General features: G+C 37.6%; 1 protein-coding gene across 5 annotated transcripts in view; it reads left to right on the top strand.

Annotated features, from left to right (window-relative positions):
• The window catches only part of CEP44 (centrosomal protein 44), a 67950-nt gene that overhangs the window by 12810 nt on the left and 36343 nt on the right, over nucleotides 1-18797 (top strand). For all 5 annotated transcript variants that reach the window (XM_036762566.1, XM_036762565.1, XM_036762563.1 and 2 more), the window contains exons 3-5: nucleotides 674-821; nucleotides 13642-13788; nucleotides 15686-15805. In XM_036762566.1, coding sequence (XP_036618461.1) covers nucleotides 674-821; nucleotides 13642-13788; nucleotides 15686-15805 — 415 coding nt within the window. The remainder of the gene's footprint in view (nucleotides 1-673; nucleotides 822-13641; nucleotides 13789-15685; nucleotides 15806-18797) is intronic.

The following is an 18797-nucleotide window of genomic DNA, read 5'->3' on the forward strand; positions in this document are numbered from 1 at the left end:
CCTGTAAGTTTATCTTTGCCATACCTCCTCCCCCAGTTACTTTTTAGCTAATTCTTTTTAATTTTCTGAGGTTTGGTTATTTATTTTAAATTAATGAGCCACCATCTTTCCTGTGTGTGTAAATGTTGAATGAAATATCACTATGTTCAGGTGCATATATACTTGTTAGAGTTTTCATTTTTGACATTAAAGGAAGCTGTTGGAAGATACTTAATTTAGACTTTGTTGATAACAAACATTTATTGGATTACTTTTTTGTCTAAGTTAAGATTCTCCACAGTGGAACTTATTTTGAGTAGATAATAATTTCATGGTAGCTTTTCTTTTTCTTTTGAGACTGGATCTCTCTATGTTACTTAGTCTGGAAGTATAGTAGCCACTCACAGGCTTGATCCTACTGCTGATCCTTGTGGAAGCTTTGATCTGCTTTATTTCTGAACTGAGCCAGTTTGCCCCTCCTTAAGCTACCTATTATCTCTCTGCTCCTGGAGCTCATGATGTCATACCACAGCACTAAGCAGTCAACCAGCCTTATTGTCCCCTAATAGCAGGGATTACAAATGTTTGCCACCACCTGAGGTCATGGTAGCATTTATAAAGGGAAAAATCTTAACAAAATTTTGAAGATCTAATTTTGTGGAGTCATTAAAACACATTATTTTTCTTTCAACAGCTTAGTAAAAGGAGATCCTGCAGCATATTTGCCTATTATCAGCCATTCCCTGACTTCTTATTCAACTTATGTAGCAGAATTTTTGGTCATCTCCAATACAGAACTCACTGCAAAGAATGATTATCGATTCATTGATTCTGTCTATAAGGTATTGTAAATTTATAAAGCAAGAAACTGTTAAATTACTGATTAAAGTGAGGTTCATGTTTGCGTTTGACCATTAGGATATGTCTATCTTATGATTTTGACAATAGCTAACTGGTTTGAATAACAGTATAAAATACTAAGTTTTTCAGTAACATTTTGAAATAAAATGGCAGTCAGTGGAAGTTTTTGAGTGTATATATCTCTTGTTGGTTTAAAAGTAATAACGTGGCATTTGGATAGAGGTAAGAGATGTAACTGCATTCATTGAGTTTTTTGTAACACAGGTAAAGGAACATTTGAATGGACTTGGTTTCCTAGGTATGATTTTTTTTAAACCTGCTGTAAAATTTAAATGTCTTGGTACCAGAACACTTTTGACTCAGTTCTAGCTGTTAATAATTTAAGTAGTTTTATCAACTGACAGTAATAGTTCTTTGTCCTACTAAATCATCAAACAAAACTCAATGTAAGTTTTTTTTAGAAATGTTCCTGAAACAAACCTTAAATGTTATCCAATTATCTTCTACAGAAAAAAGTGAAACTCAGAAATATTTGAGGGACTTGCCTAAAGTCATATGGCTAGTTAGAAGAGCTAATACTAGAACCCATGTCTCCTCATGTCCATTCCATGCCACTTACCAGTGTAGAAAGTTTCAATTTTTTTGTCATTATTAGACTAGTTAATTTAAAATAATCCCAATTAATCATCAAAAAATTTTAAACTTCTGTTTCTACTTGTTTATAATCTCTGGAGTCATTGATCCACATAAAATTAATCAAACTTTTACTTGATACTACTCAGTCTTTCCCTCCCAAATACTACTATTGTTCTTCACACTCTTCTCATGCCACATAACTTAATATGTTCAATGGATGTCTGCTGACTTAATGTGTTCGATGGATATCTGACTTGATAACAAGGTTGAGCTTGGTCATTCTTCACCATTTGTTGTGTACTAGCAACCTGTTCAACCCCTTCACCACTCCTCTCTACCCTCTTCCCCTCCCCTCCCAGCATCCTAATCTTTCTGCATCTCTTATAGCCAAGATCTCTGTAATAAGTTTTCCCTCCAGTTCTAGTAGCTTTACTTTTGTACCACTCTTTCTTCTCATACCTAGAACATCTCAGCCTCCTTTATGGTAGCCTTTGTGGATACATGGCAAGAATGCAAGTGGACATTCAAATTTTATTGGAAATTAAAGTTTGAACATTATAATTTTGTTAAAATGAGCCTGCAAAGATAAGGGAAAACCAGATTGTGGAAGACCTTCTGTGCCAGGTGAAGAAGTTTGTACTTTATCCTATAGATAGCAGGGAATGACTGAACATTCTTGAGGAGGGGAGTGATAATGGTCAAACTTGTGCATTAAAGAGATAGTGAAATTATTTTGGGAGACTTTTGAAGGCTGGATTGGGGAATGTGGAGTTTGGAGCCAGGGAGTTTAGTTAAGATGCTGTACAATAGTGCAGGGAATGAAGAGGGAGGGCCATTACTAGGGTTGTGAATGGAATAATGGAGTTAGAGATTTTTTTTTTGGTTGGAATCTGTAGGAATTATCATCTGATTGAATGCGATGTCCATAAAAAGGGGAAGAGTTAAATATGACTTCAAGATTTTGAGCTTATGTGATTTGAAGGATGGGGATGTCCCAAATGGAAATGGCTGAGTTGGAAAGTTTTCATTGAATTTTAGGAGAAACAAATTAAAATTGGGTGATAAGCTAGATGAATTAGAGAGTCTAATAAGGTACCAAATTTGACCACATAGGTATTATTGAGACTTCATTTGATGGATCTGTGACTAGAATTTGACCCTGGAAAACTATACTTCATTCGGAAGAAGCAGGATAAAGTAGAATTATGTATATAAGTCAATCTACTGGTGTTTCTTAAGCACCTACTTTGTATCAGGTACTGTGCTAGGTGCTGAAGATACAATGAATGAAACAATCCTTACTCTCAAGGAATTTATCTTCTAATGGTTGATAGTAAGACCTTATAAATATAAAGAGAATAGATATAAATACATTCAGAGTAGTTTGAGAGGAAGGACACTAGCACTTGAGAGGATTAGGAAAGGTTTCATGTACAAAGTGGTACTTGAGTGATGCTTTGAAGGAAAGAGAGATTCTGTGAGGTAGGGATAAGGAGAGAGTACTTTCCAAGTAACAGGGAGAACCATTGCAGAGGCATGGAAACAGGAAAAAGAATATAATGTGTGAGGGACAAAGAAGACTAGTTTGGATCTTTGGGTGCAGAGGGATGAGCAATGTACAATAAGCTTGGAAATATAGGTCGGGGCCAAATTTTAAGACAGAGTATTTTATTTTAGAAATGGTATAAAGCTAATAGAATTTATTAAGTAGGGAATGAACTTAAGGAAATCACTTTAGCAGCAGCTACTTAGCAGCATACTTAATTATTAAGAAGTTCTATTCATGCAAGGAAATGAAGGAATCAGAATGGGGAAATATTACAGAGAAGACTTGGTTGAAGACTTCTCAGTTTCCTCTGCTGCATCATTATGCATTTCATATCCCTTAACTGTGGTCATATCCTAATACTCTGTGCATTGGACCCTCTTCTCATCTCTCTGGACACTGTCTTAATGACCTTATCTGCTTCTGTTGATTTAATTATCTCTATGCAAATGAATACCAAATCTATATACCCCAAACATATCTTTCTCCTGAGTGGTAGTTGCACTACAACTACCTATTGGACCTTTCAAAATTGACATTCCAAAGGCATCTCAAGTATAATGTGTGCAAAGCTGAACTCAGAGTTCCTTCCCCACCCCTTCAACCTCTCACCCCCTCCTCCCCTCCTCATTTATGTATACGAACATGTACGTAGAGATATCAAAACCTCAAATCTTCTCAGCTACAAGGATCTAGGTTAGGTCTATCAAGAGAACCCTGGATCCTTCTCTCTTGATTGGTGAGTTCCTAGCCCACACTGCCATTCCTTGAGGGACCGTAAACTTGCTTACTTCAGTCCTAGCTCAACTTACTCTCTGAACTTCCACCCTTCTCCACCTTCCCTTTTCTGTATCCTCTTTTATGTTTTGTCCTCCCCATTAGAGTACAAACTTCCTGAGCATAGGGATTTTCTTGATTTTTTCTGTTTCTTTCCCCCCACACTTAAAACAGTGCCTGGAACACAGTAAGTGCCTAAAATGCTTTATCTAGTTAACTGTTTAATAATTGTTTGCCAGTACCTCGAGAAGGAGTTCACAAAAAATATAGACAATACTCTAAAAGATGTTTTGATGGAACTATTAAACATGTAAGTGTTGTTACACATAAGGGTGTAGCACCATTAAGATGGAATAACTTGGAAATACTAGGTTATTGAATGATCTAGTGACTTGGTGGCCATTTCCCTTAGAACAATTTTAAAGATTTCAGCTGTGTCACAGATTCCAAAATTATCTGCTCTCCTTCCAGATGACTGGGCTGTCATTGTCAGTCATTGATGTCCAATCAGTTGATAATCAGCATCTCTCTCATGTGTCCCTTTCTCTCTTCTCATGTGGCTGCCCCCCCCCCCCCAGTCATGCCTCCATTCTTAATGTCTTGCCTGGTCTGTTACAGTAGCCTCCTAATTAAGCTTCCTTGCCTCAGGTCTTTCTCTGTGCCCTTCTCTCATCTATATAGCTCCCAAAGTAATTTTCCTAATGCACATGTCTAATCTTGATATTCCTCTAGTTCATAAACTCCAGTGACTTCCTGTCACTGATAGAATCAAATATAAACTCTGCTGTTTAAGTTTGGCTATGAAAGTCATTCACAGTCTTACCTTAATTATATTTCCAGCCTTATACATTACCCTCCCTATCAGTAGTCCAGACAGATTGGCTTTCTTATGATTTTCATGCACAGTAATTAATCTCTCATCTCCATGCCTTTGCACTGGCTGCCTCCCAGGTCTGGAATACACTGCCTCTTCACTTTAACCTCTTAAGAGTGCTTGTTTACCTCCCAGCTTCAGTTGTACCTTTAAACTAACTGATTTTCCCTAGCTTCTAATGTCCCTCCCCACAAAATTATTTTGTTTTAATTTTGTATATACTTAACTATATACATGTTGTTTCCTCCAAGAAGATTTTTATGCCCTTTGCATATAGCAAGTTTTACTTTTGTCTTTGTGATCGCTAGTTCCTAACACAGTGCTTGAGACATAATAGGTATTTAATAATACTTGCTTATTAATTGACTGATAAGTGGAGGCAGAAACAGTAGCAGAATTGTCATTGGAGTATGTATAGTAGACCACCTTTTTTTTCCTTAAAGAGGCCATTTTTTGTCTTATTTCTTATTAAGCCTTGATCACTGAATAGGCATTGCCTCAGTCAGACTGAGACCTGTTAAAGACCTTAGCTTGAAAAGGCCGGGGTTCCCCATTGTATCCTGGGCCATCTCCAGTTGTCCTGACCTATATCTGGCCACTGTACCCAGATGGCTCCAGAAGTGAAAGTGAGGATGGTGACTTTGCACAGCCCTCCCTCACTTAAATTCAATTCACATGTATGTCATTGCATCACCTCCCTGATGTCATGGTCCTCTTTGAGAATGAAGGACAAACAGCAACCTCTATGAGTAGAAAAGGAGCTGCCCACTAGGCCCCAAAGTAGAACTGGCCAGTTGGGCAACATGGGTGGGTCTTTTCTTCCTTCCTTCCTTTCTCCCCCCCTCCCTCCCTTCCTTCCTCCCTTCTTCCCTCTCTCTTTCCCTTTCTCCCTCCTCCTCTCCCTCCCTCTCCTCTGTCCACATAGGGTATCACACCCCAAAAGAAATGTAAATTTTCAGTCTCTGAAACTTTTTTCTTTTTCTCTTAAAGACTAGCCTTAACCCCAAATCAGTGGCTCTCCAAATCACTCTAGCTATCGATTGGCCAATAATAGGTCCCAAGCTATTGGTCATCATTTCGGCCCTGATTGGCTCAGAATGAATGTAAATAGCAATTGTTTCTGTTTTGGCCAGAAACCCAGAGAGACTCCTCCTCACAGCTCTTTCTTTCTTTTTTAAAGAGGCCATACTTTGCCTCATTTTTTATTAAGCCTTAATCACTGAGTGAGCATTGCTTCAGTCAGACTGTGACCTGTTAAAGACCTTAGCTTGAAAAGGCCTAGGTTCCCCACTACATCCTGAGCCATCTCCAGTCGTGCTGATCTATATCTGGCCACTGAACCCAGATGGCTCTAGAGGTGAAAGTGGGGCTGGTGACTTTGCACAGCCCTCCCTCACTTAGATCCAATTCACTTGCATGTCATTTCATCACCTCTCTGATGTCATGGTCTTCTTCGAGAATGAAAGACAAATAGCAGCTCCAAACCACCTAGATAGAAAGAGGCATTAGTTAAGAAGCTTAATAAACTGGTATCAAATTAGGCACAAAAGCGTAATATGGTGTGTTTTAATTATCCAGATATCTGTTAAAAGTCTCTCTGGCCAAAATAGAGCTGCTAATTCATTCATCAAGAGGTGAAAAACCCACCATAAGGAAGTGGTATTGTGTATCTGATTTATCAGTAACAGGGACCTAATTCTCACTCTCATTGGATGTTAAAGTGGAAATGAGATAGGATTTAAGAAGAGTGGATTTGAAGAGTGTTAATAAAAGGATAAGTAGTATGTTTTAAACTAAATTTTGCAGAGAAAGGCAGCTTAGTCGGTTTGGGAAGTGCTATTCGTATCTCATTCCTACCATTTTTCATTATTTCTGTTTATATTCTAGCTCTTCTTTTCTGCCAAATGAATTTTGTTATTTTCTTGAGTTCTATAAAGTATTCCTTTGATAGTTTGATTGGTATAGCATTGTCTTTGGCAATATTATAATTTTTGTTATATTGAGCTAAATTGCTTTTTAATCCTCAGGATGCTTTAATATGCAGTAAAGAAAACTTAGGTAGTCATAGCTAATCAGGCATCTTTAAATTGTTACATATCAATAGGGAATTTTTTTATTTTTTCTGTGATGTCCAATAAAGTTCACACTCTTTAACCTAACATTGGAGGCTTCTGCATTACCCCTGCTACTTTTCCTATTACTCTTTCCTCTAAAACTATGCTCTAGCCAAACTGGATAAATCAGTTTTCTCCATGCACATCTGTTCTTCCTCCATTTTATAATATTTATAAACATTAATTAAACCATATATGAAATGCTTATCCTGTGACCAATCAGTTGAAACATTGAACTGAACTATATCAGTATTGACATTCCCACTCTATTGAAACCAGGAGAGACATTCGAGGAGGATGGAGTGAGTGGTGTCTTGAAGGTTTTCCTTGGAAAGGCAAACCATGCAATTGGTTTCATTGTCTTCCCAAACACAAGAGGAACTATTTCATGGAATTTTGGAGATAATTACTGTTTATGTGCCAGTTTGTTGCTAAAGATGAGAAGATGTTAAGTCAGTGTGAATGAATAGATCATTGAAAAAGCATTTGTTGTTGTTGTTTAGTCTTTCAGTCATGTCTGAGTCTTCATGACATCATGGACCATAGTACCACAGGCACTTTCTGTCCTCCACTGTTTCTGAAAGTCTATCCAAGTTCATGTTTTTTTGTTTCCATGATACTGTCTATCAATCTCATCCTCTGCCATCTCCTTTTCATTTTGCCTTCATTCTTTCCCAACATCAGGGTCTTTTCCAGTGGGTCCTGTCTTCTCATTATGTGGCCAAAGTATTTCAGCTTCAGTTTCAGTATTTGACCTCCAGTGAAAAGCCTGAATTAAATATTTTAAAATATTAACTGATCTTATCTCCTTGTTCTCAAAAGTCTTCTTCAGCACCACAATTTGAAAGTGTTGATTTCTGCAGCACTCAGCTGGTGCAGCACTCAGTGCTGGAAAAACCATAGCTTTGACTATATGGATCTTTGTTGCAAGATGCTAAATCTGTTTCTTAGTATGCAGTCCATATTTGCCATAACTTTCCTTCCAAGGAGGAAGAATCTTTTAATTTCCTGGCTGCAGTCTCATACTGTGATCTTTGAGCCCAAGAATTTAAACTCTGACACACTTCTACTTCTCCCTGTTTTCCAGGAAGTGATGGAATCAGTTGCCAAGATTTTAGGATTTTTTGATGTTGAACTTCAAACCTGCTTTGATACTCTCCTCTTTCACGCTCATCGAGAGACTTCTTAATTCCTCTTCACTTTCTGCCATCAGAGTGGTATTGTCTACATATCTGAGGTTATTGCTATTTCTCTTGGCAACTATGATTCCAGCTTTTGATTTAGCCAGGCATTTTGCATGATATACTCTGCATATAAGTTAAATGTGGCAATATACAGCCTTGTCACACTCCTGTTCCAGTCTTAAACCAATCAGTTGATCCGTGTTTCTTTCTTCTTGATGCTTCTTGGCCTGCATACAAGTTCCTCAGGACACAAGTAGGATGATCTGGTACTCCCATCTCTTGGAAGACTTGCCACATTTTGCTGCGTTCCACACAGAGGCTTTAGGGTAGTCAATGAAGCAGAAGTAGATGTTTTTCTGGAAGTCTTTTGCTTTCCCTATAATACAATGAATGTTGGCAATTTGGTCTCTAGTTCTTCTGGCTCTTCAAAAACCAGCCTGCTCTTCTGGTAATTTGTGGTTCACATATTGCTAAAGCCTAGCTTGCAGAATCTTGAGCATAACCTTGCTGGTGTGTGAAATGAGTACAATTGTTTGGTGATTTGAACATTCTTTGGCATTGCCCTTCTTTAGGATTAGGATGTAAACTGATCTTTTCCAATCCATTGGCCACTTTTGTGTTTTCCAAATTGCTGGCATGTTGAGCTCAGCATTTTTTTTTTTGTGTTTGAACATCTGTTTTTAAAACTTTGAGTTCCAAATTCTCCCCCCTCCTCCCTTCCCACCCACCCTCCCTAAGAAGTCAAGCAATTCAGCACAGGCCACATGTGTATCATTGTGTATAACCCTTCCACAATACATACGTTGTGAAAGACTCACTGTATTTTGCTTCTTCCCAACCCATTCACCCTTTACTGAATTTTCTCCCTTGACCCTGTCCCCTTTCAAAAGTGTTTGTTTTGACTACCTCCTCCCCAAATCTGCCCTCCTTTCTGTCATCTCCCCCTGACCATACCCCTTCCCCCTTACTTTCCTGTAGGGTAAGATACCCAATTGAGTGTGTATGTTTTTCCCTCCTTAAGTCAAATCTGATGAGAGCAAGATTCACTCATTACCTTTCACCTGCCCCCTCTTCCCTTCTATTATAACTGCTTTTTCTTGCCACTTTTATGTGAGATAATTTACCCCATTGTCTCTCTTTCTCCTCCCAATATATTCCTCTCTCACTCCTTAATTTTATTATTTTAGATGTCATCCCTTCATAGTCAACTCACCCTGTGCCTTGTTGTCTCTGTCTCTGTCTCTCTCTCTCTCTCTCTCTCTCTCTCTCTCTCTCTCTCTGTGTGTGTGTGTGTGTGTGTATGTATATGCATATTCCCTTCAACTACTGTGAAACTGAGAAATGCCTCATGAGTTACAAGTATCATCTTTCCATGTAGAAATATAAACAAAACAGTTCAACTTTAGTAAGTCCCTTAGGATTTCTCTTTCTTGTTTACATTTTCATGTTTCTCTTGATTCTTGTATTTGAAGTCAGATTTTCTGTTCAGCTCTGGTCTTTCCATCGAGAAGGTTTGAAAGTCCTCTATCTTATTGAAAGTCCATATTTTGCCCTGGAGTATTATACTGTTTTGCTGGGTAGGTGATTCTTAGTTTTAATCCTAACTCCTTTGACCTCCAGAATATCATATTCCAAGCTCTTTGATCCTTTAATGTAGAAGCTGCTAGATCTTGTGTTATCCTGATTATGTTTGGACAATATTCAAATTGTTTCTTTCTGGCTGCTTGCAGTATTTTCTTGGCCTGGGAACTCTGGGAACTCTGGAATTTGGCTACAGTATTCCTAGGAGTTTTCTTTTTGGGATCTTTTTCGGTGGATTCTTTCAATTTCTAATTTACCCTCTGGTTCTAGAATATCAGGGCAGTTTTCCTTGACGATTTCTTGAAAGATGATGTCTAGGCTCTTTTTTTGATCATGGCTTTCAGGTGATCTAATAATTTTTAAATTATCTCTGCTTGATCTATTTTCCAGATCAGTGGTTTTTCCAATGAGATATTTCACAGTCTTCAGTTTTTTCATTCTTTTTGTTCTGTTTTATAATTTCTTGATTTTTCATAAAGTCACTAGGTTCCACTTGCTCCATTATAATTTTTAAGGGGATATTTTCTTCAGTGGTCTTTTGGACCTCCTTTTCCATTTGGCTAGTTCTGCCTTTTAAGGCATTCTTCTCCTCATTGGTTTTTTTGGAGCTCTTTTGACATTTGGGTTAGTCTATTTTTTAAAGTGTTATTTTCTTCAGTATTTTTTTGTGTCTGCTTTAGCAAGTCGTTGACTTGTTTTTCATGATTTTCTTGTGTCTCATTTTTCTTCCCAATTTTTCCTCTGTTTCTCTTACTTAATTTTCCAAATCCTTTTTGAGCTTTTCCATGGCCTGAGACCAATTCATATTTTTCTTGCAGGCTTTTGATGTAGGATCTGTACCTTTGTTCATTTCTTCTAGCTGTATGTTTTGATCTTCTTTGTCATCAAAAAAACATTCTGAGTCTGAGTCCTTTTACACTGATTGCTCATTTTCCGAGCCAGTTACTTGGCTTTTGAGCCTTTTATCAGGATATGACTGCTTTTAGAGTGGAGAGTGTTTTGTCCCAAGTTTCAGGGGTTTTGCAATGCTGTTTTCAGAGCTACTTCTCTTCTGAGGTGGTATGATTCTCCTCTCCTGGCCTGTGTTCTGGTTTGTGAGTGCAGGCACTCTTTTCTGCCATGTAACTACCAGGAGGACTCTTTCTCCACAGTCACTACAAGCTGTGCCACACCAGCACTCCTCCTCCCCCGTGAACTACCAAACAGGACCGCAACCCAGATCCACGCAGGGCAAAGCAAGAGAACCTTGCCTCAGTGCCACCAAAGCAATCTCTGCACTCCCACTTTGATCCGCCACTTAATTCCTCCCACCGTGTGGGCCAGGACTCCGGAAGCAGCTGCTGCTGGAGCTCTGGAAGCAGCCACCAAAGATGTCTGTAGCTGCTGCTGCTGCTGCACTACCTCTGCCGCCCCTGGGCCTGCGGCTGTACTGCACACTTCTCTCACCCAGATCTAGCAGTTTTCCCACTGACCTGCTCTGTTGTCTTTGGCTTTTGTGGGTTGAGAAGTCTGGTAACTGCCACGGCTCAGTGATTCAGGGCCCTGAGACCTGCTCTGCCCGGTCCATTCCCAGCCTGGTCTGTCCTCGCATGGCCCACACTGAGCTGTGCTCTGCACCCAGCATGACACGATACACCATTCCCAGTGACCATCTAGGCCCTCTTAGGTTGGAGACTTGTTTACCTCTGTTATTTAGTGGGTTCTGTAGCTCTAGAACTTGTTTAGAGTCATTTTTTACAGGTATTTGGAGGGCTTTGGGGGAGAGCTTAAGTGAGTTCCTGTTTTCAAGCAGTCATCTTGGCTCCATCCCCTGGTGCTGCCCTCTTTTTGGGGATTCTTGCCCACAGTAGTATATGTAGTGATCATTTGAATGAAAAGGCGTTTATTTAGTAGATATTTACTTTGTGAAAAGCACTATATTAAGTACTGAGGATACAAACAAAAGAGTGAGACAGTTCTAGCTCTCAATGAGCTCACATTCCCAAGGAGAGAGACAGCACATGAAAAATTCACAGCTGCAATTCAAATAGAAAGGTTCCAGGGTTATGAGGTAATGCCTCTTCTTCAATGCCATTTCCATTGATAGAAATCCCTGATGTTGAGCCATTTGACAGAGCCAGGAATATTGGTGGCATCTGTGTTCTTTCTGGATCTTTGGTAGCTTTGACTGAAGTTCCTGCAGAATAAGTTGTCAGGCCATATCTCAATGGAAATTGCTTTTCAGCATGATGGCCGTAAGGGCTAGGTTGGAAGCAGGACCTGGGTGGGGAGGGGGAAAAAGAGGGAAAGGGAGGAAAATGACCGTGTGCCGCCACTGGAATGACTCTTGTTGGAAGGACTCAGCCTGTTGTTTGCTGTTGGATGATGATGGTGGCCAAGGAAGTTAGTTCACTGGAAGCAGGACTGATGGTTGGGAGGGTATCCTATCCCTAAGGTTCCTGGCTTCAGTCTTAGACTGTGTCTATCCAGGGCCTCTAGTAGATATGGTGGTGGTGGTAGTTTACTTTCCTGGCACATGCTGCCTTTTCTGTGTTCCTCACAGTGCCTTAGTTTTTCAGCTTCCCTTAATATTCAGTGACTTCAGTGGTGAGCAGAGGGGAAAACAGTGAGAAATGTTAGGAAATATTGTTGAAGTTGAGAAGCAAAACAGACATCCCATGAGAGAGGAATTTCAAGCGTTTTTAAGTAAAGACCAGAACTAAATAGAAAATTTGATGACTTTCAAATACAAAACTCAAGAGAAGCATGAAAAGGTAAACAGGAAAGAGATATCATAAGGGACTTATTAAAATTAAACTGTTTATACATTCCTACATGGAAAGATGATACTTTGTAATTCATAAGACCTTTCTCATTTTTCGGGTAGTTAGAAGGGGTATATATGGACAGAAGGCACAGGTATGAGTTGAATATGAAGAGATGATATCTAAAAAATAAAATTAAGGGGTGATAGAGGAATATATTGGGAGAAGGAGAAAGGGAGAGATAGAATAGGGTAAATTATCTCCCATAAAAGAGGCAAGAAAAATCTGTTAGAATGGAGGGGAAGAAGGGGAAGTGAAAGGGAATGAGTCAACCTTACTTTCATTGGATTTGGCTTATACACACTCAATTGGGTATCTTACCCTACAGGAAAATAGAAGGGAAAGGGGATTAGAGTGGGGGGAAGGAGAGATGATAAAAGAGAGGGCAGTTTGGGGAAGGGGGTAGTCAGAAGCAAAACACTTCAGGGGGGACATTGTGAAAGGAGAGAGAGAATAGAATAAACAGGAGATGGAATTTTGATGAATATGAAAACTGTTTTTACATGTAACTGAGGAAAAATAAAATAAATAATTTTTTAAAAAAATAAAATAAATGTTACTAAAAAAAAACAAAACAAAAGAGGCCAAGGGATTATAGACTTTATGAAAGGCTCATGCCTATGTATCATGAATACTTTGCACACTAAGAGAGTTGGAAGGCACTCAATATGACAAATACAACATTACAAAGCAAAGAAATTGATTAAATCACAACAGGGGACTTATAACAGATGGCTAACCCATGTGTTACTGTTAATGTAATTTTTTTTTCCACTTTTATTGCTGTTTATTGCTTTTATATCACGTGCTCATTTCAGAGCATCCTTCTGTGTAATGAGCAATCCTTAACACAAAGACAGGACCTAATGAAAGGTCTTCAGAATGTTGGATTGCCATCTTCTTCCCCTGGAAGATATATCCTGACTTACTCTATATTAATTTATATTAATTATACTACTTCTGGTTGATGTGCTATTTGTCTAGCTAAGCTTCTAGTATTTTGATTCCATTTATCGTCTCCTAATTTTTGTATTTTTCCTTTTAAGTCATTTAGCTGTAGTTCATTTTGTATATTCAGTGCCACTGAGAACTCAAAATAGCCAAAAGCCAGTAAACTATCAGTATGTACTGTTCCAATTAGGGAAGAAATCATTTTATACTCTAGGAAAGTAATTGAGACAGATACATTGTCCCGTACACACTAAGATAATATTCTAAACAGGAAGACTTCTTATTTTGAAAATAAATTCTATGTTCTGTTGATTTTTATTTTTTGTCTTTGCAGCTTCTTCGAGATAAATTTCATTATAAACCCATTTTGACAAAAAAACAGTTTTTCCAGTATGGGTTTGTCGAATGGAAGATACAGATTGTCTGTGATATTTTGAATTTAGTGATGAAAAAACACAAGGAGCTGTGTAACCTGGATAAGGTAATTCCTTGTCAAATTATGGAAATGATCTAATATTTGAATGCATAAAATCTATCCTATTTAGAAAATTCACTGTGAGTGTTACTATCACACTGTTACAAGGGACCTTTAAAATAACTTGCTGCCTTCTGACCTCCAACAGATCTCTTTGTTTCAAAATTTTAAAAAAATCACCTAAATTTCTTCCACTACTTTTCCCATCCTCTATCCCCCAGTAATTACATATAGCAAATTTAAATTTAAAAAAAAAAAAAAAGAAAAGAGAAAAATCAGCAAAACCAATCAGCATATGGAAAAATTCTGAAAATATATGCAGTGTATCACACCCATTAGACTTCTTACCTCTGGCAGAGGACATAGAATGTCTTTTATATTTCATCTTTAGGTCATACTTGTTAGAAATTGCTAAACATTCACTTTTTATAGTTTTGTAGTTCTTTCCATTTACATTTTTGTAGTCATTATGTCTTTTTTTCCTTGGCTCTTCACTTTACATCAGATTGCATAAATCTTTCAATTCTTCATGCTTGTTGTTTCTTTAAAAAAATTAAAAGCTTTATAAAACTTTTAACCACAGGAATGATGTGTTTTAGTTTAAGATCATTTATTTGACAGTTAATTTAGTTAAAATTTTGTTTTTCTTTTTTCCACTTGGTAAATATACATCTTTTTTACTTGAAAGTAGTTATATAAATATATCAAAACTTGTAAGTCTAAGTATTGTCTCCTTTCTCAGTAGCAAGAACAATAGCAGTAATAATAACTGATTTACTTAGCACTTGGAATTTATACAGTTTAAAGAACCTTTTAAAATTTAATTGGTGATTATTGATTTTATTAAGTGATATACAGAGAAGTGAGTTCTGTAATTTGTCCTGACTGAATTTTTTACCTAGTGGGATGAATTCTTCCTGAACAAGTCCATTTAAGTCAAAGAAGTTATTCAGCATTGTCTTTGTGGTTTTAATATGCATATTTTCTCACAGTTCAGTGATTTGGGGGCTTTCCATTTGTAGATTTTTATGCTTTGCTGTGGATTCTATAACATTTTTTCCTGTGCAATCCCTTCCTATGTATTCTTCTCAGCTTTTTTGTTTTGTTCAGCTTTAAACTGAGCAATCAGAACAGATGTTAAGTTTTTGCTGTTTATGCTCATCACTCCAAACATTTATTCCACTTTTTGTAAAAACTTTTGTCAAATTCGAGTTTTCTTTCAGAACAAGTCTATCTAAATTAACTTGTCAGTCATTTTTATCATTAATTATCTGATGAATATAGATGACAATCTGCTCTAGCTGAAAGAGATTACATAGAAGACAGGAGATTAAGTTTCTAGTTTAGACTTTACAGCTAACTAAATAGTAATAATTATGATTAATAGTAGACACTTAAGCATTTTACACACATTGTCTAATTTGATACAGCAACACTGAGAGCTATTTACGGATGTATCTGTCATTGTGTAGATAAGGAAGCTAAAATGTATAAGTCACATGCCTATGATTATACAGTATTTCATTTATCATATGGACATCTTCCCTATATTACTTAAACTTTTTATGTCAACGAAAATTGACATCACATCATTTCCATAAGTTTCTTTGGATATGCCAAGTATAGATTTGTTTAATTTTTTTTTACTCCTGAAATAAAACCTAATTTTTTTTTAGCATAGCTGCAATCACAGACTGAGTGATCAACTTTGAAAGTATTGCTTCCTCAACTTAGAAGATATTGCTAAGATAGTAATCACTCTTCTTCTGACTTCTAACATCTCACAAAAGCAGCCTCATTGTTCTATAGTTGCACCTTATATGAATAATTAAGTGGTAACATTATTTAAAGCTATTTGATGCTTTTGCTAAAAAGTATTGTTTTGAATACTTTCCTTCTTTAGGCTGTAGCACAGAAAAAGAAAATTCGTCCCGTGAAGTCAGAGGCTTTTATAAATTTTGAGAAAACTCTTGTAGAACCTGTTGTTCCTGACTTCACATTTAGGGCTGTGCCTTCAGAACAGGTATGGATGTTTAAAGTATGTTTTGCTTTGTAGTAAATGCCTTATGATTTGGAATAAATGTAATTTGTGTAATCAATATGCACCTAAGAGGTACTTTTCTGATACAGGCTAGGTAAAGACTGTAGATAATTTTGATAGAAGTGTACTTTACACAGTCACTTGGAAAGCATCACTGACGTATACCAAAGAATTGAATTAAATCTGCAAGGCACTGTGATATATGCTGGAGTGTGAGGGAGGAGGGGTATATCAAGACAAAATTGAAGTAGTCCTTGTTCTCAGAGAACTTGTATTCTTCTGAGAGAGCTACAGCACCTAATAGAATCCAAGAAGCATTCAAGTGCGCACTATGTATGAGGGACTTTATTAGGTGCTGAGAATACCAAGACAAAAGAAAAACTTAAATCAAGAAGCATACATTTTACTTGGTGTGGAGAGGAGATATAAAGTATACTTAGATAAGTATAAACATAATCATTTGAGGAAAAAGAAAGCACTGATAATGGGGATTGGGGAATGTCAGGAAAGGCAGCCACTAGGAGTTCCACAGATGGGCTCAGTCTTTAGGGAGAGAATAGAGATGGGAGGTAAAATGTCAGATTTGGGTAATAGCAAGTAGACCTTTTGTTAGTTTGAAGGAGAGTTATGTGAAATAAATCTAGGAATATAGACTGAAGTCAGAGTGAAATGTACAAATGCCAAGCTAAGGAGTTTGTGGTATAGCATATTTGGCAATAGGTAGCAACTAAGGATTCATGAATGGGGGTCTTGACTTTGGCTATCCTGAAGTCCATCTCCACTCCAGTTTAATTCTTCCCTCACATAGTTGTAAAAGTGATTTTAAAAAAATGGGTCTCCATCACCTACCCACCTCCCCCCACTCAATAAACTGTGGTTCTCTCTTATTTCTAAGACTAAATACAAACTACTTTGTAATTTAAGGATCTCTGCAACCTCATCCCCTTACATCTCCTCAGTTCTCTTGCATATTAGTACCTTCCACACCATCTGTGGTCCATCCGTACGTGCTTACTTTTCTCACACATGAAGCCCCCAATTCTGGTCTCTGTGCGTTTTCACTGATTGGCTCAGATGTTTGGAAGGCATAGCCTTCCTATCCTCTTTGGCTTCCTTAAAGACTCAGATCTAGTGCTGCTTTGTGCGAGGGGCCTTTCCTGGCCACCCCCTCCCGCCCCAGCTGTCAGTGTCTTCTCTAAAGTTACTTTGTATCTACCTCATGTGTGTGTGTGTGTGTGTGTGTGTGTGTGTGTGTGTGTATGTATATATGTGTGTGTATATGTGTGTGTATATATATATATATATACTTACATATAAAAGTTACTTTGTATCTACCTCATGTGTGTGTGTGTGTGTGTATGTATGTATGTATGTATGTGTGTGTATATGTGTGTGTATATATATATACTTACATATAAAAGTTACTTTGTATCTACCTCATGTGTGTGTGTGTGTGTGTATATATGTGTGTGTATATATATATATATACTTACATATAAAAGTTACTTTGTATCTACCTCATGTGTGTGTGTGTGTGTGTGTGTGTGTATGTATGTATGTGTGTGTATATGTGTGTGTATATATATATATACTTACATATAAAAGTTACTTTGTATCTACCTCATGTGTGTGTGTGCGCGCGCGTATGTATATATGTGTGTGTATATGTGTGTGTGTATATATATATACTTATATATAAAAGTTACTTTGTATCTACCTCATATATATGTGTGTGTGTGTGTGTGTGTGTGTGTGTGTGTAATATATATATACCTTTATATGTACTTGTTGTCTTACCTCTTTAAGGTATTAGCTCCCTGAGGACAGAGACTATTTTTTTCTTTTCTCTGTATTCCTAGTGCTGAGCTTAATGCTTAGCACATAGTAAGCACTTTAAAAATGCTGATTAGTTGCTTGATTAACTAATAAGTGTTGAGGTTCAAGGTGTGTTGCGGGGTAGTCTTAAAAGAATTCACAGATTCACACAATCCCCAACCCAAGCAAAGACATTTATTGAGAATTAAACCTCACAGAAAATGGGCTAAGTTCCAAGAAGGAAACAGCAGCTTAGCGGAGTAAGACAGATTTTTATAGAGCAAAAGATGTCCTTGCATCATTATAAAATATATGAATATTAAAATGTAGGAAGATTTTATTGATATGAGAGGGGTCCTAGCCTTGTTGGAATTGCACATGTGGTTACCCAGAATGCATACAGAAAAGCCCCTGGGGGGGTGAGGGGGAGGTAGTTATTTATGATAATGATATTATAATAAGCCTCTCTACATCATAAGGTCACTTTAGGACAGTTTTTTGCTATTATTGCACAGGTGTCCACTTAGACTGTGATTTAGTGGTCAAACATCCATGTCCATGTCCTATTAGTGTTGTTTTCTGATAGGCTGGCTATTGTGGTCTTGTCTGAGCCTAAATGGATGATGTAATTGAGAACATGGGCGCACTTGCTATTCTAGTGAGATGGTGAGGCATATGAGGAAGTTGGGATATTGGGGGTGGGGTAGTGGCCAGATTGGGGTTGGGGCAGTGACTAGATTCCATCAGTAAGCTTTATCGGTTTATTGATGCTTCTAGGATTACCTATACGCTCCCGTGGCCTTTTTTTAAATGGTCAATTGTATGTTTTTTATTTATTTTGTTGAATATTTCCCAATTACATTTTAATCTGGTTTAAGTTGCAATCTAACCCATGTAGAGATGTTTGATACCTCTGTTCTAGAGTACACTAAGGGGAGTAAAGCAGAAGGAACCAAGTTATGAAGGGCTTTAAAAGCCAGAGGATTTGATATTTGATCCTGGAGGTAATAGAGAGCCACTGCAGTTTACTGAATGGGAGGTGACCTGGTCAGACCTAAGCTTTAGGGTGATCACTTCAATAGCTAAGTAGAGAATTGACTGAAATGAGGAAAGACTTGAGGCATGGAGGCCAACCAGCAGGTTATCACAGTGGTTAAGG

This window comes from Trichosurus vulpecula, chromosome 6 (assembly GCF_011100635.1).
Source record: "Trichosurus vulpecula isolate mTriVul1 chromosome 6, mTriVul1.pri, whole genome shotgun sequence".
NCBI classification, from domain to species: Eukaryota; Metazoa; Chordata; class Mammalia; order Diprotodontia; family Phalangeridae; genus Trichosurus; species Trichosurus vulpecula.